The following is a 24444-nucleotide window of genomic DNA, read 5'->3' as shown; positions in this document are numbered from 1 at the left end:
TTTAAACACTAGTGGTATGAAAATTATAAAAAATATGAACATTGTATCACTGTCCATGTTTGTATTTTCATTAAACACCTGGTCAAATCATAAGAAATAGTGAAAAAATCGTCTTTATCTGAAAAGCTTTAATAACTCAATCAAGTACAAATTTTATATATATTTATATATATCAGTAAAATAACAGGGGATTTTAAAAAGAGGTCAGATAAAGACTAAATTCAAGTTGTAATGACAACACAGGGTAATTATGTAACAGACTAACTGCTCAAACTGACCAAAATCTTACCAAACAGAGAGCAAAGGGGAACTTTGGTGCAGGCTGATCAGACCAACTTTGAAACAGAGGAGAAACAAAAAACAATAACCTATCGAGCTTATTTTCAATATTTCACCTTAACTGAACAGTAGCACAATAAAGGAAATCAATTCGCTAACTCAACAATCAAATATAAATAATAATATTTTATAAATAATTAATTAAGGTCACCCCCCCAAGATGCATCACTTAGCACATTCCAAGTAAACCTTCCTGTATTTAGAAGTGCTGGTTGCAAATGTGGCTGGATCTCACGTGCTACGTGGACCGACCCGCAAGTAATTTAGCAGAGTGAGATGTTTTAAACGTGGCTAATGTGCTTTCAGCAAATGTGAAATGAACATGAGTACATAAAATCAAAGGTTAGGCGTTGCCATTAATGTGTTGAGTGTGGTAATTGCGGCAGTTATAAGAACACAGATCTTATAGCTGAACCACATCCTGTTCAAAAAGTGCAGGAGTCATGTTATTATTATTATTTCTTGGAGCATACAGGCACATAAATTATCGTGATCCCGGGGGGAGTAGCATTAAAAAAGATCACAGAGTAATATTTGGAAGTGATAGGGAACAGATATCTTTCTTGAGAAGGACCTTTTCAAAACCAGTTATGCAAAGATAGGGGCTTGTTTCAGCACGATACATTGCTATGGTAAATAGAGAATATGTTTGTTAAATACTTGTGTTTGTAAATCAGTTCCCAGGATTAAAGCGCACGAGTCACATCCGCCTTATAAAGACAAAGTAGAGCCAGTTTGTACAGGACACTGCACGTTCCCGACACCACCCTGCGTCAGTCAGGCTCCTGAACACCGGCTGCGCATGGACGTACAAGTCCACGCAATTACCGCGCGCAGTGTCATTCTTGAACACGCAGTCAGGTGTCGCGCTACTATCACGCTACCGGCGACGCCGCCCTCCTCCCACACACACACACACACACACACACACACACATATGTTCACGGCACTGGAATCGTTTCATTTATTTATTTAATAATTCAGTCATGTGGATGAAATGCACAGGAGCGGATGACGTAGCGCGCGCGTTCTAACGTGTGTGTATGTGCGTGTGGGCGTGGAGGAAAATGTCAACGTGCAGCGCAAGAAGAGGCTGGAGCTGATGAGAGTCATGTTATTACGAAGCTTCAGCCTTCGCGTTAGCTGCTCTAAAATATCTGATATCCGGGGAGGAAAGTTTCTAAAGGGGTCGGCTGTCGGCAGTTAGCGGAGCCCGGGGTGTTGAGGAGGCGGGAGAGGTGAGTTCATTGAGCCCTCCACAGCGAAGCGAAGCCCAGCCTCCCTTCCTGCATGTGAAGCAGATTGGGCAGAGACGTTCACAAGCCTCGGGCCACTTGTGACCGCCGTTGACCTCCTATTTCAGGTGAGTTTGTTCGCTTTGCAAAGCCGGGGAACTTCTAGCGTGTGGTTTGTTGACTGACAGGCGGCTAGCTCCTGTGACACATCCGCTAACGGTGCAGCAGTAACGGATAGAGAGGCACCGTCTGGACCTCATCATTTCTGGCTTTCGATGTGAGTTCAGCCTGCCGACAGTAACTATCAAGCTTCTTGTGGAGATGTGAATATTGTGTTTGTGGTTGAATGCTGAACCGATATGACACAGCTGTCCCACTCTGCCAGCTAGCCAAAGAGGAAGCGTGAACCTCGATGATAACGGGCGATTAACATTCAACTGTTTTTGCTGCCCCCCCTTCATATCATCAGAGCTGTTACATTATCTTCCCGGAACAAGAGAGGCCTCTGGTGAAATATTTAGACCAGATTAGTTTGTGGTCACACCAGCACAAGAGCATCGTGGCCGTGTTTGCTGAAAAAACATCAACACATAACACCGTGCAGCTCTGAGTGCAAGGACAGCCGTCCTGGCCGGAGGAGGATGATGATGATGATGATGCTGCAGCAGCAGCAGCAGCCTCTCGCCGTGGGGTGTGGTTGGCTAGCCGGACAAACAGGTTTTCAGCAGTGTAAAAACCCTCCCACCCGGCGGTAGTCTACCCTTTAATCTCCTATTTGACAGCTCATTAGAGGGCCGGCGACATCGCATTAGACCATCATCTCCAGCATATTCCTCTGCCCAGGCAGCCCACTACCATGCATGTTGTGTTTCTCAGGCTCTGTCTGTCATAACAGTTTTGCTGCTGCTGCTGTAGCAGGCGGCCCCAGAGGCTCGTAAATTTGCCCGAGTGGACACCCAGCATGTGTTGCACACTCACTTGTGTTTGATCAAAAGCAGGGATCCACATTGTGATGCCTCCCTTATGAGCTGCTTAACTGAGCCCAAAAAAGTGGAATTAAAGTATCATCATATTGCAAAATACAGATCTGTCTACTGATATTTTGGTCTGCTCTGTCAGATTTAGCAATTACATTTCCTGGGACCCCAGTGTACGTCACTGTTTCCCCCTCTCTTTCCTTCCCTTTCTATAACTTAATTTGTACACTAATACTTCATTCATAATCCTATTGCTTTCTCCATATCTCTGCCTTCCTCAGTGTAATGTGCTGAGTGACAGCCTGCTACCAGAATAATCCCAGTGCTCTGTTATTCTCATGTGTATAACGCTCTCTTTCCTTATCTGCTGCACTTTCCTCATTCTTATTGTGTTGCAATGCCGGTCTGGAGCGGGATGAGGGTATCACTGCTAAAGCGCAACCATGCATGCAAAAGCATACATACTCATAGAGGTACACAGAGAGGCTGAAAGCTTTCAGCAATGATAATTACGACTATGTTAACACATTAATAGACACCAAAGACCAGAGCCTGTGCAATAAACCAGCAGTACAATGTGTGTGTATGTGACACAGTGAGAGAGAGACTATTGTTTGTGTGTTTGGGTTGACTAGTCATTGGGGTCAGTAACTTGTAGTCATTCTCCTGGCATAGTAGTTTTTAGGTCATATGCTCCACTAGTGTTGCTCTTGGCTGGGTTACTCGGCCTCTCGATGGGATCTTTACTGTGTATCTTAAGTGAATCTCTAGACAGCAGAGGGTGTGCGTGTGTGTGTGTGTGCAGACTGTGGAGGGGTGTCTGGATCATGGCCAGCCTTGTTCTGACAGTCTACACTCTGCTGATGACTGCAGTGAGGAGGCTTGTTTCTGTGTGTGTGTCTGTGTATAGGCCTAGGTGTTGTAACCAATATGCAGTGTAAATAAGATACAGTATATTAGCCTGGCCACACCCTCAGTGTTGATTTTTTTTTTTAAACTTGGAAAGAGGAACAAGGAGTCAGTGTTTGAGCTCCTATTTGCTTATGTACTTATTGGGCCTTTATGTTGCTGTAAAGTGTACTTAATGTTTAACCCTCGGTAGGCAAGTGTGATCTGTCTGGCTTTGAGTAGATTCATCTGTTAGTGTGTAATAAGCTTGTGTCCATTCAGAATGTCTGCTCAAGTAAAAAGTTAACTATTAAAGTGCATTACTGTTACACATTCATGCATACAGCACTTCACTATACGTGCTTTTTATCTGTCAGGTGCACACTGACACTAGAAAGGATGAATTGGGAACAAATTGGGGTTTCGTATCTTGGCAAAGGACACTTTGACACCTGGGATTGAGATTGAACCACTGATATTATGATTGGCTCCTGAGCTGTAATTGCAACAAATTCAATGATTAATGCAAAAGAAACAGTTGTGAAGTCATTAGTATGTTAAAACAATTGTATATGTCTGCAACCTTAGTTTTTCATATGGCAGTTGAGAACAGCTTTATTGCACTAAGTACTTTCCGCTCCTCTCTTATTTCCCCTGGGGTCACCACAGCGGATGGAGCCACATGTGTGATTTGGCACAGATTTTACACCAGACATAACCTGACTGAGTTTATGTCTCGCCCAGATTTCAGACCAAAGCAGTCTTACATGTGTAAGGCAAATATGCACCAAGGAATCCAAACACTTCTTTTAAACCTGTGGTTCTCAAACTTTTTCTGGCATACCTGACCTCAGAAGTTGAAAAGAGTTAAGGCCATGGATGGTATAAAACACAGGCATAGCTTTCGGCTGAAAAAGAAAAAAGACGCTATTGCGGAAGTGCTTCAAACCTGCATTCTATCTGAAGGCCACCAGATGGCGTTAGCTGGGGTTGCAAAAAGAACTTCTTGTTGTATACAAGTCTATGGGAAAACTAAAGAATCAGTTACTCATTTGGGGTCATGTTTAATTAAAAATTATGTCTGTTTGTAAATCTTGCTCATACTGTTTGAAAAAAGAGTATTATCCATGGTTCATTGGCTGACGACTTGCTGACCAGTCAACGAGTGAGCAGTTTTCAGTCAGAACTGCTCCCTCTCATCCATTTTTAAAAAAAAGCCAATATGGCAACAATGAAAACTCTGCCACTCTCAATTCAACAGTTAATTCCATATTTTTTTTCCCGTAATCATCCTCACCTTACCTGGAGTGGCTCCACATCCCACCAGGGGGGCCCACCCCACAGTTTGAGAACCACTGCTTTAAATGGATGGGTTAAGTCAAATGTAACTCTAACAAAGTCACTGGGAGCTATAAAGCAGGTAATTAGAGAGAAGAAGATAATTAGTGACACAACAACACACATAAAAATTAATAAGGGTAATCCCTTCACCCAAAAGATGATGCTGCAAAGTTTTGGCATGTCACACAGGTTTAATTTTATTTACTTTTTATTTTATTATCTTACAATCTAAAACATATTTCCTCATTTGGAATTTTTTTCTTTTTGCAGTTATAGTATAGTGATTTAGCTCAAGATGATGATCTCAGAGCTACATTCACTGCACTTAAAAAGGCCTTGAAGGTAGTTTTATGTTGATTTATTGTTCAGTTTATATAACGTGTTGCAAAATATGACTTATGATTGAAGTCATGAGTCATAGTGACATTTTTATTCAGAATGAATGTGGGTTTATATTAGCTAAATATAGATGTTGAAGACAAATCTGTTAATTTTGTCTGGTGAATTGTCTTGTTGAAGGGTTTTGCTTCCTTTTCCATCTCAGTGTAAGCTACACAAACAGTTTACACTTAGAGTGGACGAGGTAATTTAAGGTCTACGATCTTTGCTGGTTTTTGTTTGCTCCTGCGAACATTAAAGGTGGTTCTTAGCTTCTCGGTGCCACTATAAAATTTTCCAGTTTCACATAAAACATTCCTGGCTTTCAATGATCTATAAAACTTTGAGATTTAGCGCCTGGCTGCCAGCTTGGGAACATGATGTGGCTCCAGAAGGCTTTGTGGGAACTGTGGGTGGCAGATGTCTTGTAGTTGCTGCACAAATATTTTAGACTCAGGTGAAATCTTGGCTTAGTATTTGTAAGATACATACTCAACTTATTAGGTACACTTTATGGTTTATTATTACATCAACCATGTTCATCAGACCTTTGGAAATTCTGAGCAGAGATGCCTGTTTTTTTTCCTGCATTTCCTGAGTTGTGTGAGTCACAAAAACAATATAAAATACCATATCTGTGGTCACAAACTTTTAGTTATTCCATGTGTGGGTAATTCTTTACTATTTAAAAATACTCTCAGTGCCACTATAACATATCCCCATATTTTGTTTTCAATGCTCCCCAGTCTACACTCACAGACACTTTTTTAAAGGAACACCTGTTCAATGCAAACATCAAATAGCATGATTGTTGGTGTCAGACAGGCTGGTCTGAGTATTTCAGAAACTGCTAATCTGCTGGGATTTTCCCAGACAGCGTTTACAAAGAATGGCTCAGAAAATATCCAGTGAGCAGCAGTCCTCTGGGCGAAAATGGCTTGTTATTGTCAAACGTCAGAGGAGAATAGTCAGACTGATAGCTGATAGAAGTCAAATAACTCCTTGTTACAAGCAAGGTGTGATGAAGAGCATCTCTGAATGCAGAACACATTGAATTTTGAAGCATATGTACTACAGAAGAAGAAGACCAAACCATGTAGTCTTTACATAATTTCCTCTGGGATTGGCTGGTGCTCCTTAAGATCAAGAGGTTAGAGTTTTTGGCTCACTAAAGGTGGACATTAGAAGATTAGAAAAACATTGCCTGTTCTCATGAATCTTGATTTCCACTGCAACATTCAGGTTACCATAAACAACATGAAAGCATGGCTCTATCGTCCCTTGTATGAAAGATTCAACGATGGTTGTATAATGGTGTGAGGGATATTTTCTTGGCACACTTTGGGCCCCTTACTACCAGCTGAGTACTGTTTTAATCCAACAGGCTATCTGAAAATTGTTGCTGACCATGTCAATCCCTTTATGACCACAGTGCACCCATCTTCTGATGGCTTCCAGCATAACAACATGATGGCACACTAAAAACACGCCACGTCACATAGCTCTAATCAAACATTATCGTGTTTCTTGAACAGTTAGTTCACTGTATTCATATGGCCTCCGCTGTCACCAGATTTCAATCTAATACGGCACCTTTGGGATGTCCTGGAACATGAGATTCACATCATGGATGTTTAGCTACCAAATCTACAGCAACTGTGTGATCTATCATGCCAATATGGACCAAATTCTCTGAGGAATGCTTCTGGCAGCTTGTTGAATCTATACCACAAAAAATGAATGCATTTCTGAAGCCAGAAGGGGTACAGTGCAGTACTAGCAAAATGTACCTAATAAAGCGGCAGATAAGTAGATCTGTGTTTTCTGCTGCTATGACGTTATGCAATCTCATCTCATCATTGATCGAGGCAAAGAAATCTCTGATCTCACTTTATGTCGTGTGCTTCTTCCTCTGTAGTATTTTTGACAAGCAACAAACCCTTGGCTTCCTGTTTGCACTAACTCAGTGTACACGAACAGTCAAGTGTGATATGTGCTTATGGGTCTATTTGTGCTTCCTTAGAATAAGAAGAAAAAAACAGGGAAACCATATGTCATGCCTCTCAGCCATTTCAGCTGTGGCACACCTGGTTTTTGATAACAACACTGACATGCTTTTGGTGGCTGTGTGAATATGTGTCAGCTGTATCTGTCCCTAATTGTTCAGTTTAAGACTCTGTCTGTGAATGACCTCCCTCTATTGCTTTCTCTGTCTGTGTGAATAAGTGTGAGATCAGTAACATTGCCATGCCTTTATGTAAGTCTGGATAGATGAAGAGGGGGTGGGGAGTTTAAGGGGACAGAGGGGAGTTGGGTAAGAGCTAGTTTTCTTTTGTAGAAGTATGCAATTTCCTTCCTGTTTTACTGCTTTACCTCTACTGTAGGTTATATCTTCCACCTTTTCTCTGTTATTCCGTTTCCCTTCTCTCCCTGCCCCCACTGGTTCCCAGCATTCAACTGTGCACACTGTGTAAAAATTCATGTGGAAGAAAGCTTCCTCGCCCTCCAGCATCGACGCATTTCTGTCTCTCAGTCAACCTCGTCTCAAAGATGCAACCAGATAACAATACCATGTATGCACTTACGTATTCTTTTTTTTCTTTTTCTTTTTTAAATCTGAAGCTTCTACACAAATAATGAACTGTATGCTTTTCACATCCACCGTGAGGCTCCTTCTTCCCATCATCCTTTGCTATGAGAGGCGTTTTTGAGAGCAAGTGTTGCCTTGGTAACTATTTCTGCCATCTGTGTATGTTGTATGAATGCGTGGCAATGTGTATGTAGAGAAAGATGGAGGCACCTGCGGTCTTAATGCTCCAGCTTCCTCATTGTTGCATTATTTATTTAATAGTTAGCAGAATGACTGGAAGGTTACTGGGTTACAATCCACTCTGAGAAGAGATTAGAGGAGTCCGCTTTCAGCTCAGAGGATGTGTGCCACTGTAACACATCTGTAACAAAATATGCAAATAAAATAGCTGCTATCATAACCTGGCCTTGCTTAGTGAGTAGGAGTATAAGAGATATTCAGTCGTTAATTAAAATTCGTTGGTGTTTATTTCTGTATGCCTCGCTTTTTTGCTGTTTAGCCAAAGGTGATATTTGATTTGAAAAGCTAATTTGATTATTTAATAATCACATTTTCAATCAAGATGTGACATTGTGGCTCCTGTAATCAGAAAACAATGTTAGTGACTGCCCTATTCTAATATATCCTGTATGTTTAGGGAGTAAAAGGAGACTTTGAGGCAAATGTTGCTCTTATATTGTGCTGTGAATATAGCGGAGGAATCAAATGACAGTAATGCAAGCAGCTTCTGCCTATATTTGGCAAGAGAACATGAAGATATCTGCTTAAAACAATAATCTATTCAATAATGGGAAGACAAGAAGAAAGCAATAGAAAGGCAGACATGGACGAGGTGAAATTAGTGAATTGTAACTCCATTAGAGCACTGTGTGAGTGTTTGGCTAATTGTCATCTTAGTGATAAAAAAGTAGTGATATGTCATTAGTTTAGAACAGGTAGGAAAGATTTATGGGATCTGCAGCCTGAAGACTCGTGAAAGCAAAGAAGAGATTTCTTAATCTACAGAAAGGAAGAAGGCTACTGTGAGATGCTAAAACTTTGATAGCCAGACACTTTTTCATGCACTGTGGAGCTGCTAAGTACAGCCCAGGGACTGCAGCCCAGGATGGTGATAAATGGCCCATGTGTATATGTTGGAGAGAAAAGGGTGGCAGAGGAGAGTGCAAATGTTAGTCCCCAAAATAGTTTGTGTTCCCCAGGCTATATTGCGTCATTATTTGGTTGCTTGGCCCCGGAGTATTGTAGTTCTGTGTAACCCAGATTTTAACCCTGACTCAACCTTTTTTTTTCCCCTCTCTGCTTGTCTGTCTGTCTCTCTCTCAGGTAGAAACTCTCTGCAAGCTTTAGCAACAATGTAGACGTCCCGATGATGATGATGATGATGATGCAGGGCCTTGTAGGGAGGAGGAGCAGCGACTGATTTTCTCCTCAATTTTATCACACCCTGCACTCTATGTCCGTCCCGACTGGGCGGCTAGAGTGCTATGTCATCAACCACACCCCCATCGGCTCAACCGTCTAAGAAGGGACGGAAGCCGGAGAAATCGGAGGTGATGGCTGATTCGGTGCCGGCCACCAATGAGGAACTGAGGAGCAAGATCATGGACCTTCAGATAGAGCTACAGCAGGAGCGCGGGAAGGTGAGGGTGAGGAAGAAGAGGAGGTGGAAGAAGCTGAGAACATGCGTTTAAAGTTAATAAATGTGGTTGAGAAGTCGTCTCCTATTTTATCAACTCAGCAGAAACAGGATAGAAATGGTTGCCAGTTTTATTTATAAATTATTTGCAACCAATGTTTAAAAGCATGTAAGCACACTTATAAAGAAGCAATATCTCTAATAGGACAGTAGGGTTACCTAGCGTGCAGTTTGGCTATTCTGTTGCTGTGAAGCAACAGAATACATATACTTCTTTTTTTTTCTTTTTCTTAAAAAAAGGTCTCCGGGCAGTTTATTACTCCAGTCTGCTCACTGACACACAAACCTCCTCTCTGTGCTCATCTCTCCATCCCTCATGGCTAGTTTGTTTTAGTCTGCCAGGACTTAGAGTAAAAATATGGAAATATGCACAATAGAGTCAGGACAAACTTTATGTAAATACTGATGGTTACTTGTCAGGGGTACTCTAATCTATATTCTGCATTATGTCCTTCTATCAGGTATGCAAACTCCGCGAGCGGCTCCAAGAGCAGCGGCAGGCTCGCGAACTTGAGCAACACAAGCATGCCGTAGCACTCACTGACCTGCGTGCCAAACTCCATGAAGAAAAGCTACGTGAAATCGCTGCCATACGGGAGACTCTGGCACGGCAGCATGAAGCCGAGCTGGCCAGAACAATCAAGATCCGGGATACTGAGGTTCAGAGGCTGCAGGGTCTTGTGAATGCACTGAGAGATGGAGCTGCTGACAAGCTCAAAAATGCCCTTCTTGCAGAGGCTAGGGAGGAAGCCAGGAGAGCTTTTGATGGGGAGAGAATAAAGCTCCAGCAGGAGGTAGGTTTTAGTAGGTACAGGGGTGACAAGTATAACTTTTTCACATGTCAGATTGTGGAAAGTAGAACATGTATAGGGTATATGTTGATCTAACAAAGTTGTAAAATTGCAGACTTGATTTTCGAGTGCACTTTGTGTTTAAATACCCTTTGTGTGTGTGTGTGTGTGTGTGTGTGTGTGTGTGTGTGTGTGTGTGTGTGTGTGTGTGTGTGTGTGTGTGTGTGTGTGTGTGTGTGTGTCTGTGTTTTTGTGGGACTATGCACACTTTTGTAATTTGGTCCTGAAAAACAGGAAGCAGGGTGGAAAAGCCTGTTGCCAACCTATTGTTTCACTGTAGCCTACCTAGATCTGTCATTAAACTTATTAATAGGACAAGGGCAAGTATTTACAAATGCACAGCTGATGTTCTTTTTGTTGTTTTTGTTTTTGTGTATATAAATATTAAAATGTGTGCATCGGGCCATTTCAGATTCAGGAGCAGAAAATGGCTCGGAAGCAAGCCGAAGAGGCTCTTGCAAACGCTCTTCAGGCTGATAAAGCCAAAGCAGCTGATCTCCGCACAGCCTACCAACAGCACCAGGATGAGGTGCACCGCATTAAACGCGACTGTGAGAAAGACATCCGCCGGCTGGTGAGAACACATAAAGCTGGAAGCCACGATACTGTGTACCCTCATTTTTAGATGACTGATAATCAATACAAAAAGTATTTTCTAAAAGACATTTATCAGAATCCACTTAACTGTCAAGCCAAGATGAATTAAGTTTAACTTTAAATTGAATTTCAATTGGCAATATCATAATCACAAAGCCCAATATTAATCAAATAACTCCATTATTCCTAATTAAATAAGCAATAAATAATCACCCTTAAGTATTAAATACTAAAAAATCAGAGCAGATTGGCCTCACCAGGCCAAATCTCACAACTTCCCTCACTGTTTTTAAATCCTGTTGGTTTAAAGACACACAGGCACAAAAATCTACCTTTACTTAAGCTTAAACTTTTTTTTTCAGGTAAATAGAGGTTTATGTTGTGCTCTGTTGCTAAGAAGCTAATTAAGAAAGTGTTATTGGGGCATTAAAAGTGTAATAGCCCTCCCTGTTATCACTGATTTTATAGTTGGAGATTAAACGTGCCTCTTTATGTGCATCACAAGGAGCTAACTATTAGTGAAGTGCAAAAACAGGGAGGTGTACTGTGTGCAATAAGCAGACACATCTTACACTGCATCATAAACTAAGCATGTTATGCCTGAGATAGATTAGCTTCACGAACCCAGCAGCTGTTAACGCTGTAGTCCCTGTCTGTCCAGATCATATTTGAATGACACACACACTCACACACCTACACACACACACACTCACACACCCACACACAGATTATACAGATTGGTTTCCTTCTACTGAAGTTCACTTCCAGCTCGGGGCTTATCTCACTGATGTAGCATGAAGGTTAGGAGCTAATTGCCACAATGTCTGTCTTGACCATGTGGTGCTATCTGCAAGTATAAATGTCTGTGTACCTGCTGCAGTTACTGATTTACCCTATTACATACAGGAGGGCTACAGTAACAGGCATTGTTCTTAGTAAAGGAATGCTTGAGTGAGGAAACTCAAAGAGTAAAGCACGGCTTATTGATGGAGAGCAGGCGGTGCAGGAAATACCGGCGTTAAAGAACAAAATACGGAGGGAAGTAGAGGTGGTAACAGCTGTCAGGAGGGGTTGCATGAATGCAGAGCAAGAACAGAGGCTTATAAATTAATCAAACCTAAAGCAGAGTGTTATAAAAGCTAAAACATTGTTAGTCTTCAGCAAACGCCATCTTACACTGAAGCTGTGCACAATGTACATACATAAATTATAAAGAAAAACATTGTACATATGAACTAATATTCACATATTGGAGGTGAAACGAGTGAAATGATTAGATTTAGATTTAATCGAATCGGAGTTTTCTGCTGCTTCTCAGAAATCTCTGCACTTTTGTAGACAATAAGAACAATATTTTCAGTGCTTTATTTTGAAAAATAAGACCAGACAGAATAAGACAAGAGATGGACTCCAGCTGCTTAGATAAAGATGATAAATGAGAGTTGAGAGGTGGTTTACATATGAGTTTGTGATGTGTGGTGAGTGAGAGGGTTCCCCTTTTGATTCATTCTGGCATAACCGCAGTGGAGGGACAATAAAGTGTAAACAGAAAAAAACATTAATAAACTAGTAAAATAAAAATAAATAACATGAGTAATAGAAAAAGAAAAGACTGGAAAAGGTCTTAAAAATAAAATATTAAGGACTTCGGTTAGACGTAAAACCTATTTACTAACTCCTTATAATGGCTATAATCTAGTTCTGTTTCACTCCTTTAGATGGATGAGTTGAAGGCAAAGGACCGGGTGGTGTGCGCTCTGGAGAGGGAGCTGGGGTTACAGGCTGGCTATGCCCAGAAGCTTCAGCTCCAAAAGGAAGCCCTGGATGAGCAGCTGGGTCAGGTACGAGAGGCCGAGAGACACAACCATGGCAGCCCGAAGAGAGAAGTGGTGCCTGGACTAGGAGAAAACCCAGACTTGCTCAACAACCAGGTATACAAGTGTCAGTATTTTATGCTTAAGATATTTTTATATGTTCCGAAAGTTTCCCATATTTACAGATATTTTATATTATATTTTATATTACAAATTTTAATACAAAGTAAGCACAATGTGAGGTATTTCTGGTGAGGAGCTTTTAAAGAAAAATAAGTGATAAAAAAAAAATCACAGTGGAATAGTGATTTTGTAGTGCAATTGATAATATTGATATTAATAACAGATGCCATAGAGTTAAAAAGTGAAATTGGCACATCTGTGAATCCGTGAGCCGTACATGGAGAATTTAATATACGTTGTTGTTTATGCAGCTTTTTCCTGATTCCAGCCAACGCCACAAAATCAATTTTGAAGGAATACTTAAGTTGTCTTTACAGACAAACATTATATATAAACAGCGCTGTATAAATGTGTGACTGGGTGCATGAGAGATGCAGTAGATAGTGCTTTGAGTGCTCATCTGACTAGAAAGGCATTATTTAAGTACCAGTCAATTTACCAGTTCATAAATCACATGGTTACTGTACTTCACATACACATTCACTCTGTGAACAGCAAAATCATCTTTCTTGCCATCACCTCCTTTTTACTGTCCGTCTCCATTACCTGCATGCCTGCCTGCATGTACTCCCTTTTTCAGTTGTTGTCTTCCTCCTCCTCTTCTCCTCTCCCCACGGCTTCACAGGAGGTGGAGGAGCGTGACATGAGGAGGTTCCAGTTGAAGATTGCAGAGCTCCACTCAGTCATCAGGAAACTGGAGGACAGAAATGCACTACTGGCCGATGAGAGGAATGAACTAGTGAGAAAAACACGCGTGCAGTCATTATAAACATACAATTATACATGCAGACATTTTTTAAATTATAATTCGCATAAGTTTAGACACCATGAAGAGTATGGATGTCGAATAAACCTGAATCCGAATATTTCCTAACTTCCTCACTGTTGATGTTGACTGTCCTAGTTAAGATGGAAATTCTGTGGCGACACTTAAGATTACAATGTCCCCCCTCCCTGTTTCCTTCCTCTGTTCAGTTGAAACGGGTGCGAGAGGCAGAGAGCCAAATGAAGCCCATGTTTGAGAAGAATAAGCGGCTGTCCAAGAAAAATGATGACCTCCTGCAAACACTGCAGCGCATGGAGGAGAAACTCAAGAACCTGAGCCGTGAGAATGCTGAGATGGTAAGTGCAACCAACATGTCTTCCTAAACATCTGCTGATGACTCTTAACTCCCTCTTTTTTTAACCCGAAGATAAAATCAAAAAGTAGTAATAGGATGTAGTAGATATTATAGTTTTATCTAGTCTATTCAAGACGTTTTATGGTTTTTAGGGCTCTCTGAAGGAAAGAGGACCTCTGCTGGTCATTTGATGAATAGCATGAAAAATAATTAGTCCATCTGTTTCCCTCCTGCAGAAGGAGAAAGCTTCCTCCTCTCGGCCACCATCACAGCAGCAGTCTGTTCAGGCCCAGATGAAGCGACCAAGCTCCCTGACCGACCTGACCCACGCCCATGAGGAACAGGAAGTAGAGTTCCTCAAGCTGCAAGTTGCTGAGCAACGCGGCATCATTGATGAGCTCACGCAGGTCAGGACAGGGTTACATGACTGTTAACACATAAGGTCATACAACAGTATATACTCAGATAACATTACTCTGTCAGCTCGTCTGTTAGATGTTTTTAGATAGCTCTCACTATAATATCTCTTAATGTATTGGCAATACATTATGGCAAAAGATTATTATTGTAGGCATAATATTAGGCCCCGACAAATGCAGGAGTATTAAGAGAAGTAACAATATTGATATTCAGTGATTTAAAATCGTATATTCCATTATATCAGCTGAAAATCTTTTTTTCTTTTTCTTTCAGACACACGAAACATGAACAGATTTACATAATATTTCTTATGTGTAGTTATTTATTTACTCATTTAAGCTCTGCTTGTTCTGTTTGGATCATCTGGTTGCTATGTTAAACCTGTTCCAAGCATTTTTATTTCCCACAGTCAACTTGCCCTCTGGTGTCCAAACTGCAACATCAGCACTCCACATTGCTCTTCTGTCCCGTCTTTACTTTTTAAATTAATCGGCCTGTATTGAGTGCCGAGGCCAACAAATCAGCAAACAGTTCTGGCTCTGCAAATGATAATATGATTTTTCATGTGTGTACTTCACTGGAAGCGTATAGAGGTTTCTGTCTTGATATTTTATCTGTAATATGTCAGTGGATTTTTTTAAGTGTGCCAATAACAATATACAAATACATAATAAAATCATCTGCATTGCCATGGCTAGAAGGGGGACGTTTATTGTGACAGTACTAACACTGAAGTTGTGCTTCTCTCTGCGTTTTTGACCCCTCTGGATCAGGGGAGCATACATGTCTTATACATGTCTTATACATGTCTTATACATGTCTTATACATGTCAGAAGGATCAATGGTTATATGTTTGTTTGTTTTTTAAAAAAACAAAAAACCTTGAGAAGAATGGCCTAGTCTTTAGTTTTTGCCTAGGTTTCCCCTCTTATCTTCTTTACATTCACTGACACTGTCAGTCTGACAGCTTGAGTTATTAGAAGCTGCTAAATTCTTGAATTTACAGTTTAATGCTGTGACTTTATTTAATTTGAAATATAGAAAAGAAATGTAACTAAATTAGACTCTGCTGAACAAAACATTTTATGCTGATGGCAGGTAACGTTTTGATTGATGAATGTGAATCCCGTGCCACCACAGATGCCTCCGATTGCTCTCTTAAAGGTCAGAATTTAAAAATGTTCATCTGTTGTGTCCTTAGGAACGTGATCGATTGGTGATGAGCAAAAAGAACAGGAAGAAACCTTTCAAGCTGCCGAAAGTGAGTTTTCATCAGTGTTTTTACACATCTGTTAATCCAGTGGTGTGTAACTAAGCAACTTCCCTATCTGTGGTTGACTGACCCTTGAGCATTGTTTTCACTTGTGTGTTTGTGTTTAATTGGGCTCAGGGGACAATTATGACACCATCCCTCACTGCTGGGACCATCACAGTGAGCACACACGCAGCTAGTTGAGAATTATTTGTTTTGGGGTTTTTTTATTATAGATTTTTTTTTTATGTGAGTATATTTTTGTTCTTTATAAGATAGTGTTACTAGAGACTGGACATGCATCACAGAAACTGCAAGCTGTATGCAGCATTTCATGCTTTTATCTGTGCCAAAGGGATTAAAGGGATGACAATATCTAATTGGCTGAGGTGACAGAGTTTGAAAGAAATAATTGCTAAGTACTTGTGTGTGCATGTTTGGGCTAATACATCAGGGGACATTTTAGAGTCTGCGATGTTGCTAGGAGGAGGAGTTTGTAGATGCATGACATTTATTTTCTTCCTCCTCCTCCTGGAACCAGTTTGTTAGCTTGGCAGGTTCAGCACTGAATTGGGGCACAGCAGCTTGGCTTTTGGACTTGCACCTGGAAATTTGGCTTTCCTTTTTAGGACAAACCCAGACACTGACCATTTTTTTTCGTAGGAGTTTGATTGTAACCAGAGGCTTTGTTGTCGGCTTTTTAGATTTTGTTTAGGAGTGACAAAAAAAGCTGTTGTACTTTATGGGCTGCACTTCAGTTTTTAGATCTGCTGGTGTTTTTGAAGATATGATAGATGTATATTTAAGATATTATTTGTAGTTTACTTTTTGGCCTGGCAACAACATGACAGAGTACATCCTCTTTATCCTCTATTTCTCTTCTTTCATTTGCCTGTGTGCCCTGGTCTGCCTTTATTTCTCTGGTTGCCAGGAAATGACTTATAAACATGATGGTAAGCACTTTGGAGTCTGGAAAAGTTAAAAGCAAAAAAAAGTAAACAGTCAGTGCGGTCATTCAGTCTAAGTTTTTTAAAATGAGATTACTGACTGAATGACCGTGTCTAGATTTAACAAGTTTGAACTTTTAGTCATTTTTCCTCTTACTTTGCAAAAGTAATTGGATTTCTTTTGGGTTTGATGACATCAATATTTGGTTTAAAAGTTTCCTAAGCTGAAATCAGATGCAGTATAGTTCTGGATAATAATTGTTTTTGTTTCCAACTGCTGATACGCAGAATAACATATGTGTAGATCTGAGGTTGATTTAACCCTTTTCCCCCCTCCACTGCTCTCTGCAGAGGCATGTTGTGGAGACATATTTTGGATTTGATGAGGAGTCGATAGACTCTGAAACCTCCTCACTGACCTCTTATAACACTGACCTCACTGACCGCACGCCTGCAACTCCAGAGGAGGACTTGGAAGAGGTAGGAAAGTCCTTTTGTATCCACTGAAAGAAATATCTTAACATCTTAAACAGCTGCAAGCTGTGGAAAATAAATCTTGGGTTAATAAATCAGAAGAAAGTAAGATGGAACGTTAACAGTAATTTGCAGATTAATATATGTGATTATGAAAAAGTAAAGGGTGAAGCTTTATGTGTTAATTTGACACATTCGCTCTTTGATATCACAGAGCATTTCCCGTGAGGAGTCAGAGCTTCGTTTTCGTCAGCTCACTAGAGAGTACCAGGCTCTTCAGCGGGCCTACGCTCTCCTGCAGGAGCAGACTGGGGGGTCTCTGGATGCAGAGAGGGAGGCCAGGGTTCGTATCTGCTGCCACCTTCCAAATGTGCTACGTACAAGTCTAACTTCCAATTCAAGAAAATATTTAGAGCATAGATCCTCATTATGGTTTTCTCAGTCTGCTCTATTCATTCCTTTTGTACTTGGATTTAAGTCTCTGATGGCTCATTTTCCCGCCCACAGACCCGTGAGCAGCTGCAGGTGGAGCTCAGCAGCTGCCAGGCAAAGATCGTGGATCTGGAGAAGGCCCTGGCTGAGCGGGGGCAGGTAATAAAGACAGTGGATGGGGACAGAAGCTCACTGGTCCTGCTCTCACTGGGCCTCCTGCATGTCTGTCTGGCTGCTGTGCTCCTTGGCTGGCGCTTTGCTGACCAGGTCTGCCGCAGATTCCTGTGATGTCACTTCCTGCATGTGTGATGTCAGTGCTGTGCCTGCATTCTCTCCTTCACCCTCTGCCCTTACCGATGATGGTGTTTTATTTTAAATACTTGTGTCTGAGTTACTCATTACAGATTAAACACTTCAACCACCTTGATTCATTTTAGCTTTGTATAGATTAACACATAAGATTTTCATGTGGTAGTATATAACTTTCTGTTAAAACATGAAAATACTCACTTAATACAACTTGATTTTGGTTATTTGATGTGTACGAAAGGCATCTTGGTCTGAGAAGTAAGCCAAACCACTGGATGTGTAGTGGGAAAGCCTCTGGCTTTTTTTTGCTTAAAGAAAGTAGTGAGAGAATCACTGAATTTATCATGCCGAGTTCATATCAGGACACTTTGTTTACTTTTTTGTGAAGCATTTCATTGAGTTACTGCATGTTGCCTGTGGCTTGATCCAGCTGGTATTCTGACTCGCTTTGCTGCTGTTTTTCATCTCAGATTGCCATTTGGTCCTCATGTTGCTGTGAACTCTTGTTGCCTGTGATTGCAGCTCTTTTGCTTTGGTTATCTGATTTGGCTTCATTTGTCTGCATCAATAAACTTGTGCTCCTGCCACCCTGTGCTATCTTTTTTGTGTCTGTTTTGCATTTGCTTGTGTCTTTTAAGCTGCAAGTTTGAGGGATGGGAGTTTTGTTCATCACACTATGTCATTGCAGATCCTTTAAATCTTCTTCTGTTCCTGCCAGTGTCATTTCTCGCTCATGTTGTGTTTGGTTGTTATGGCAGGATTCAAAGTGGGTAGAGGAGAAGCAGTACTTGCTCAGGACCAACCAGGAACTGCGTGAGAAGGTACATTAGATTAGCCTTCTATATCAAGGCATTCAGTACTAGTTGTAATACCTGATTTTCATGATCAGATGTGTTCTTTATTAACCACCTCTGAAAACGTTATATTTTGTATAAACATAAGCAGAATAAAAACTTTTACTGAGAAAATAGTGACAGAGTTAGTTAATGTAGCTGTTTAAAAGATAATTATCTATGTAACTCTCAGTTGATTAAAAAATTGATAACATTTATAAGATAACTAAAAGTAAATACACAATTTAAAATGTATGCACGAGAGTAACAGCTGTAAAGATGTGCTGTAAAGTTTGTAGTTATAGACACAGAAAGCAAAGTCAATGCAGTTCCTTAAGTCTGCATTCTGTCTAATGGCCAGGAGGGGGCAGATCCTTTGGCTCAAAAAATAAGTCAGGCTTTATAGAAGTCGATTGGAAATAACCCTCAGCTCCCTTGATCAGTGATCTAAGTTAACAATTTCCAGATGATGTTATGGACTTAATCACTAGGTAATTATTTTAATATAAAATTATGTTCTTTTGCAAAACTTTGGCCCACATTAAAATAAAAAAGAAGCCTCAAACATATTATTTGTAAGAGTGGGCCTATTTGATTGATGCCAGTACAAGTGTGCAGTGTCTCTCAGTTTCACAGTCAGATTCACTCACAATTTTTATATATGGTTTCAAAATTGCAAGAAACTGACAAAGCATTGCAGCTAGAGTGGCTTTGTCCATCTTCTTTATACAGTCTATTACATATTGTTCACGGTGAACAGACTTTTGGCATCTTGGACACTGTCCTCAATATTTACAAACAAGACTTTGAAACATTTCATAGTGTTTAGTATGTGTAACGAATCTGTTGTGTTTGCAGATGAGTGCGCTGCAGCAGGCGGAGTCCCGGCTGCAGGCTGAGGTTCAGGATGCTCGGGACCAAAATGAGCTGCTGGAATTCAGAGTCCTTGAACTGGAAGTAAGAGACTGTGCCAACATCATACTGTCACCAGGAGGTGACAACAACAATCTCAGCTCCAGACGCAAGACCTATATACAGTGACTCATCAGACAGACAGACATAGCCTTAAACACACTGCTCAGTTCTTCACTGTATGCATCTGTGTTTCCTTGTTTTGCATGGCAGCTGTGTACTTTACCCTTTACTGAAATTGAATATTTTTGTCAATGAAGAAATGTTTTGTCAAGAATATAATTTTTAAGTAAATAAAAATATATTTAAGTTCACCATCCACTCCCATTTTTCTTCATTTTGTCTCATTTTTGCATGCATATCCCAATTTTCTGTTGTTGTATTTTTCACAATTTGAAAGTTGATGTATATGAACAAAATGAGGACGGATCCCATGGAATTATGCTTTTGTTTCCTTTTTTTAAAAAAATAAGAATTTGCATACCATACTATTAAGATGATATTTTTTATTTCTAAAGTCCCATCACCCTGATGGAGTCCACTCTCCATCAGTTTAAATAGCAGTTGTATCTCAATGTTGGGAAATGACACGTCACTGGCTTAATTTAGAGTTTCAGCATGTTATTCTGTTGGCTTGGTTTCTTTGACCCCTTTTCCATCGGTTTTCACCGCCCTCCTTTGGCAGATCCTGATCATGTTGTCATTGTCATGTAAGTAAATCCCTCATTCCCTGCCATTTTGCATAGTGTCATTGACTTACACCACCATTTATTTTTCTTTTTGTTGATCAGAACTGCCCGTGGTACAATGAATAATTGCATAGCTGACATTATGTGTGAATATTAACACATTGTTTGCATACATAGGAAAGGGAACGCAGATCACCTGCCCTCAATCTCCACATGTCTGCGTTCCCTGAGAACAGTAGCAGTGCCCTGCAAGTCTACTGCCACCAGGAGGGAGTCAAGGTGAATGCACTAGTAAAAAACAAACAAACTAGAACCTTTCTTCTAAATGCTTTCTTGAGTACCTGCACAGTTAATATAACAGCCTTGATGATTTAGTTTGGGGGTTTTTGCAGGATGTAATCATTCCTGAACTGATGAAGAAGTTGGATATTCTGGGAGATAATGGGGTGAGTTCGAACCCACTGTAAAAAAATCACTTTAGTCTTAAAATTTCTAATGAGTCTTTGTCAATGTTGTATTTTCTAAAGAATCTCAGAAATGAAGAGCAGGTGGCTGTGATCCAAGCAGGGACTGTGATCTCACTCTGTGAAAAGGTGAGTGGAAAGTTTCTCTTTTCTGACACACAGTGGACAAACATTGCTATAACACCCTGTTACCACAGCAAAGCCATTTCATTCAAGCCTGCATATTTGATATAGCAAGGATTTAATGCTGGATGCCCTCACTGATGCAACCCTCCCCGTTTATCCAGGCATGGGGCTGGCACTAAGAGTACATTGGTTTGTGCCACACCCCTTGGCTGGGTTAAACATCCCGAGCAATGGACAGTGCACAAGGTGAAGGAGAGAGTGCAGATAGGGTGTTGTGGGTGGAGTTGAGTGTCAGGGGTGATTTGTGAGAGAAGAATAGCAGCAAGAGTAAAACAGATTGTTGTGAGCTCTGCTATGATGTATGATTGGAAGACACCGTAAGAGTGGCAAACTTGAGTTGGTTTGGACATGTGCAGATTGATATATTGGACAAAAGGATGATAAAGATCGAGCTGCCAGGCACGAAATAAATGAGAATGACCACATAGAAGAGTCATGGAGGTGGTAAAGGAGGATATGCAGAAGCTCAGTGCAACAGAAGAAGATGCTAGAGAAGGGGTGAGAGAGGCAAAAGAAGAAGATAAAGACGGATTTCATTTAACTCATTTTTTGTTTAATTTAGATTAATCTTATAGAAGTAAAATGTGAATCCCACACCTTTCTGTGTCTTCATCTGCAGTGGTTGAAGCAGATAGACAGCACTGAGGCTGCCCTCACGCAGAAGATGATCGACTTGGAAAATGACAAGGTGAGAAAGTTATCTACAAATGCATAAAATTCAGCTTTCTACAACATATTCAAAGCAACGTGTTAATATTATAGTCTCCTGTTGTTATTATGTCAAAGAACTTATCAAGACTAATACGTAATTATAACTATACTACTATGTACAACATGCTACCTTCTACCAAGCCCTGCATTATAGATTATAACATCTTATTGCAGGAGCTGTTTAGTAAGCAGAAAGGATTCCTTGAGGAGGAGTTGGACTACAGGAAGCAGGCCTTGGACCAAGCCTACATGGTACGAAGCTTGGAGCAATAATACACAGCGTGCTTTTACCTGCATATGAACACAGACATATCTACTGCTTACCATTGTGTATATTTTTACTTACAATGGCTGATGATAAAGTAATTCAGGAATGCAGGGGTGCAGCATTATCATTTCAGCATGAGATAAACATCTAGGACCCTGTTAACCATCACAAATGCAACATGCTCCATCAAGGTAAAATTTGCTACATTGTGTTGGGATACTGCATCTTTTACCACTGAAGTCTAAATTATTTTAATAATCTTAGCCACTCAGTTGGCCGGGATACGTGGCCACTTGTTTATGACCTAAACCTCGATCAGATTTACTCTCTCTTGATTTGAGAAAGTATGATATGATTCATTTATGAATATACTATTTAAAGTTGCTCAGGAGAAAGTTAAAAGAGTGAGTTTAATAATAAGGTTTTAATTATATATTTTTAAAGCATGAATCTTAAAGCATTCTCCACTTCCACTGATTTAACTAGACTGTAGCCAGATAACAGAAGTTAACACTTAGATCATTCGCCATATAATTCTAACCATTTTACTTGGTCAGTTTTGGTGTTGCTTTGTGTTTATAGTCCCACTTGATATTGCGTTGGGCTGATCTTGGTTCTTACTTGGAATTTGTTGTTTGAACAATGTGTAAAGAAAAGCACAGTTTGTGTTGTTAACCAAATCAAGTGACCATGTAAAAACCAAGGTTGAATAGCCCTCAATGTAAAGTGGAAAAGTGTTCCCCATATCTGCCATGGTCACAGTGTTGTGTGTATGTGTCTGTGTGTTTGTGTGCATATGTGTATTCCCTTGTTTGTGCTTGTGCATGCCTGTGTGTGTTCCTGCATGTGCATGTGCACGTCCGTGTGTGTGTGTGTGTGTGGGTGTATACATGTATGCGTGTATATGTGGCTGGCTGTGCAGAGGATCGAGGAGTTGGAGGCCACGCTGTATAGCGCTCTGCAGCAGGAGCAGCCGGCATGCCAGGCGGTGGCTGAGTCGCTGACAGACAGGCAGAGGGAGGAGCTGAGGCTAGCCGTGGACAAGCTGCGGCGTCAGATTCTCCGGCAGAGCCGGCAGTATGACAGTCAAATCTTACAGGAGCGCATGGAGCTCCTACAGCAGGCCCAGCAGGTAAGGCTCAAAACAAACCCAGTCAGGTTGTTGAGTCCTGCCCTCCCTGAATCTGACCCCTGGTACCTGTCTGGAACTTTTAACCCCACCAGATCTCTGGTGCTTTGAAAAAGATGCAGTATCCCTGTACGTGCTACCTGTAACTCTATCTGTAAGTGCATATGTAAAAGTGGGTGAGTGGAAAGATGAGACAGAATGACCTTGGATTTGTGTGAGTGTTTGTGTGTTTCATTGTGATCTGAATACCCTGACACCTTCAGTATCCCTCCACTCAGCAGCCCTTTCGATACTTTACACCCATGGCTTTTGGCATTGTGTTATCCATTGACTACATGACACTACATGTACTCTAACTCACTAACAAAATATCCTCTAACCGTACTTACTGCACATTTTTAATGTATCTACTAATTAATATGCTCAAACTACTGAACCGATTAGAAATCAACATGTTTGCAGGTCCGAGAAATGCATCTGATTTAATTTGTGATATATTTTACAATAATAACTCTGAGAATTATGCTCACTTAAAAAGTCCCCACAGTGTGGCTTTTATTAACACTCGTTCCAATTTCTCTGTAGTTAAGAAGTGATATTTAACTGGAGCATTCACCTCAACCTCAATTTGATTTGCTGCACAAGATATTAACTTCAAAATGTCATGTATTTGTTTTAAAATATGCCTGCCTGCCTCAGTTGTATTTATGTACTGTATAGTGAGCACTCACAGTGGAAAGCTATTTAAACTAATATGTTAGGAACAAAGAACCGAGTCACTGATGAAGCCACTCAGCTTTTAAGTCTCAAACAGTGTCACTGTTAAATCTGCTCTTCAGTTGCCATGGCAGCTCATTCCAACAGCTGCCATGGAGACAGTATGGCATGATGGGAAAGTCAGAAGACTATTTGGAGTGTCTGCAGGAATAGATTGATAGCAGCCTAACTTAACTGTTGAACCATGTGTGAAATAAATAAAGAAATGAAATGAAATGTTGTTGCACCTGAGGAAATGATTGTGTCAGAATCAATCAGATGTGTTTCGCGTGGCCACGAGCTAACCACTTCTGTCTTTTTGTTGCAGAGAATAAGAGAGCTGGAGGACAGGATTGACTTGCAAAAGAGACAAATAAAGGAAATAGAGGAAAAGGTACACACTCAAATTTGACTTGTTTTTTATTAGTGCAAGGTATCAATGACATCTTCTGTGCGGTGGTGTTTTCTAAACTTTTTGTCACTTTTTTCTTCTCTCTCTTTCCTCACCTGTTGATTAAACCTCTTGTGTTCCTTTAGTTTTTGTTCCTCTTTTTATTTTTCTCTTTAGCATTTATTCTTTGGCCTTAATGAAAATGCCCATGGACCCACATCAGGTAGAAGTAACTGTATAATACTAGAATTCGGCACAGT

The 24444-nt window shown here is 40.6% G+C and overlaps 2 protein-coding genes across 2 annotated transcripts; both read left to right on the top strand.

The window, feature by feature from the left end:
• Positions 1 to 1182: 1182 nt before the first annotated feature.
• Positions 1183 to 24407, top strand: jakmip1 (janus kinase and microtubule interacting protein 1). The gene is made up of 22 exons (XM_082546673.1): positions 1183 to 1702; positions 9072 to 9388; positions 9906 to 10238; positions 10708 to 10869; positions 12611 to 12823; positions 13515 to 13628; positions 13865 to 14011; positions 14247 to 14417; positions 15633 to 15692; positions 16982 to 17110; positions 17319 to 17447; positions 17612 to 17695; positions 18604 to 18666; positions 19537 to 19635; positions 20457 to 20558; positions 20672 to 20725; positions 20807 to 20872; positions 21549 to 21617; positions 21815 to 21892; positions 22831 to 23040; positions 24122 to 24187; positions 24331 to 24407. The coding sequence occupies exons 2-22, from the start codon at positions 9233 to 9235 to the stop codon at positions 24379 to 24381; spliced, it is 2556 nt and encodes an 851-aa protein (XP_082402799.1). The 5' UTR covers positions 1183 to 1702; positions 9072 to 9232; the 3' UTR covers positions 24382 to 24407.
• On the top strand, positions 15703 to 16972 carry LOC309714304 (uncharacterized protein). Its single transcript, XM_082546637.1, has one exon. The coding sequence runs from the start codon at positions 16528 to 16530 to the stop codon at positions 16663 to 16665; it is 138 nt and encodes a 45-aa protein (XP_082402763.1). The 5' UTR covers positions 15703 to 16527; the 3' UTR covers positions 16666 to 16972.
• Positions 24408 to 24444: the final 37 nt, after the last annotated feature.

Source organism: Aulonocara stuartgranti (genome assembly GCF_965226115.1).
Source record: "Aulonocara stuartgranti genome assembly, chromosome: 2".
NCBI classification, from domain to species: Eukaryota; Metazoa; Chordata; class Actinopteri; order Cichliformes; family Cichlidae; genus Aulonocara; species Aulonocara stuartgranti.
The sequence above is the reverse complement of the archived record's forward strand: the minus strand, read 5'-3'. Positions and strand labels throughout refer to the sequence as shown.

What these genes read in the sequence shown, in the direction of transcription:
- LOC309714304 (XM_082546637.1), top strand. Translation starts at nt 16,528, where the DNA reads ATGACAGAGTACATCCTCTTTATCCTCTATTTCTCTTCTTTCATTTGC.
- jakmip1 (XM_082546673.1), top strand. Translation starts at nt 9,233, where the DNA reads ATGTCATCAACCACACCCCCATCGGCTCAACCGTCTAAGAAGGGACGG. An exon ending in ACCAGGAACTGCGTGAGAAG is followed by an intron (nt 18,667 to 19,536) that starts GTACATTAGATT and finishes TTGTGTTTGCAG; the next exon opens with ATGAGTGCGCTGCAGCAGGC. An exon ending in TCAGAGTCCTTGAACTGGAA is followed by an intron (nt 19,636 to 20,456) that starts GTAAGAGACTGT and finishes TTGCATACATAG; the next exon opens with GAAAGGGAACGCAGATCACC.